Here is a 2500-nt window from a genome sequence, read left to right as displayed (position 1 = left end):
GCCTGTCAACAAAGATCTGAGGCCACTCCTTCATTCATGGGAACAGGGGTGTCTTTAGCAACAGAGGCCTTCCCAAAAGTCACCTCCAATGGGTGCCTGTCCAGCACCCATTTTGGCCCAGTCCCTATCCTGTGCAAGAGTACACAGCCAGCCATTTACACTCCAAATCATACCAAATCTACGTACCCCAACCCCACAGCACCACACAGAACAGTCACTTCCAGCTCTTATGATGGCTGCTCAATGGGTCCAGTTCCCTTCTAGACCCTTTGCACATTATTTTCAGCAAGAGCAAAAGGAATCCAAGGTGTGATTCAGGTGTCAACTGCTCTCATGGTTTCCGCTGCCCCTGAGTACAATCCAGCCTGCCCTGTCTCTTCATCCCAGCACTCTGGCTGTCCCTGAGATGCAGCCACTCTTATGGGATGTCCCCTTGCATGGACAGCTCCTTGCAACAATCTGGCTCAGTTATGGGCTGTGTCAATGCTTCTTTCTGGGATCCTCCACTGAATTGGCAAAGAGGTTGATACTAACATCAGAGAAATGTCCAAATGTACATGGTCAGGTGGGTCACCATAGCCCTGTTTTCATGGATAGAAACAAGGTTTCAATGACACCTTCCATGCAGGCCCACACCTGGTGTGTCTTACAACTGGAGACAGCTAAAAGGCTCCCATTACAGCCTATTTGCCTCACCTGCCTGACCACGCAGACTAAGTCCTCTGCCTAAGCCAGTCTCTTCACCTGTGCAAGTGATTAACAGCAGCATTTCCTGGGAGATCTACGGGACTGTCTGGCTCAGAGGCAGTGCCAGCAGCATGGTCCTCACAGGCACAAAGAGGGACTCTACAAAGGGAAGGCAGCCCCTCTATCTCTCATGCTGTCGACAAAGATCTGAGACCACTCCTTCATTCTCCACAAGCAAAACAGCACAAAAGGCACGATTCTATTAGCAGAACCCCCCACCCTACTACACACAAACTGAAGGTACATCAGCAGTCTTCTGGGAAAAGCAAGTAGGAGACCAAACTACCTTGATTTCCCCTTGGCCTCTCTTCCTACCTCAGGTATGTGTGCTCACACTATATCCAGAATCTACTCTGCCCTGCTTCCCCCACTGGTGTTTTCAGACAGTGTCTCATGTAGCACAGGCTGACTTCAAACTATGGATCCTCCCTCCACCTCCCAAGTGCTGGGATTACAGATGTGTACCACCACAACTGGCCTTACTTGGCCGGCTCTTCCTCCAAGGCTCTGCTCATTTACTTAGCTCCTGGTCCTAGGAATGCAGGTAGCTAATGTCACTATGGATAAACTAACGAGGAAGTGGCTGGTCCAGCAAAGACTAAAAACTCTATTATTGGACACAAGAGAGGTGTGCCAGACAATCAGTAGTCTTGCAAACCTTATTCAACACCCTTCCTCCCTCTCAGTCCCAAGCCCTGTCCCTGCCTCCTCACCTGCCGCTCTCATCTTTCGAGGTGACCAAGGCTGCCGTCCGTCCGCCTCTAATGGACAGATCCTGTGCCCTATCCTCGGGCTCCGGCTCCAAGGAGGAGCCAGTGCTACCGTCACGGCTGCCCCTTCCTGGGCTGCTGTCTGCAGAGGCGCGTGGGGACTCAGTGTTCTGCTTCAGCGTCTGCAGTTTGGCCAGGGGTATGATGTCACAGTTCTGTGGGCGATGCCACACGGTGCGCTGCGAGGCGGCGCTGTAGTAGTAGAAGCGCGATGTGTTGGGGTCAAAGAGCTCCCACCACTGGTCCTCGCTGGTGCGCTTGATGCGCACGCCGGCTGGAGGGTCCCACACGCACTCACCAGTAACCAGGTTGGCGTACATGCGCTCGCGCGTGCGCGGTTCGATGATCTCGACCCATTCCAACCTGCAGGGAACAAGGTCATCAGCCAGGACCCAGACCCTCCTTCACCTCCTGTACCAGCTACTCCCAGGTGACTTCCACTGAGGCAGCAGGGTCAACCTCTCCACGTTGCTAGGATGAGGGTGCCACCAGCTGCTAAGTGCTCTTGTATCTGGATTGCTGGTTCCTGGGAGCTGACACGTCCACAAACTACTGCCCAGCCTGGTCCTCAGCCCCAACCCCCAGCCTCCATCCTTGTAATATTTTTTTATTTATAAAGATGTTTTGGAGGGGGCTGGAGAGATGGCTCAGAGGTTAAGAGCGCTGGCTGTTCTTACAGAAGACCTGGGTTCGAATCCCAGCACCCAAATGGAGGCTAACAACTGCCCTTAACTCCAGTTCCAGGGGATCCGATGCCCTCTTCTGTCCTCCCTGGGCACTGCACAACATGGGTACACTTAAATTCGTGCAGGCATAACACTCATACACATAAGAAATAAAAATAAGATGGGTGTGGTGGCGTATGCCTTTAATCCCAGCACTCAGGAGGCAGAGGCAGGTGGATCTATGTTAGATCCAGGCAAGCCTGGTCTACATGGTGAGTCCCAAGCCTGCTGGGGCTATGGGAAGACCCTATCTCACAA

The 2500-nt window shown here is 52.9% G+C and overlaps 1 protein-coding gene across 4 annotated transcripts in view; it reads right to left on the bottom strand.

Moving 5' to 3' along the window:
* Arhgap39 (Rho GTPase activating protein 39) overlaps positions 1 to 2500 on the bottom strand; it is a 105920-nt gene that overhangs the window by 31097 nt on the left and 72323 nt on the right. For all 4 annotated transcript variants that reach the window (XM_008834383.3, XM_008834384.2, XM_029564171.1 and 1 more), the window contains one exon: positions 1461 to 1880. In XM_008834383.3, coding sequence (XP_008832605.1) covers positions 1461 to 1880 — 420 coding nt within the window. The remainder of the gene's footprint in view (positions 1 to 1460; positions 1881 to 2500) is intronic.

The sequence above is a fragment of the Nannospalax galili genome, unplaced genomic scaffold (genome assembly GCF_000622305.1).
Source record: "Nannospalax galili isolate Female #2095 unplaced genomic scaffold, S.galili_v1.0 scaffold717, whole genome shotgun sequence".
Taxonomy (NCBI): Eukaryota; Metazoa; Chordata; class Mammalia; order Rodentia; family Spalacidae; genus Nannospalax; species Nannospalax galili.
Note: the sequence above shows the minus strand (reverse complement) of the source record. Positions and strands in the feature narration are given on the sequence as shown.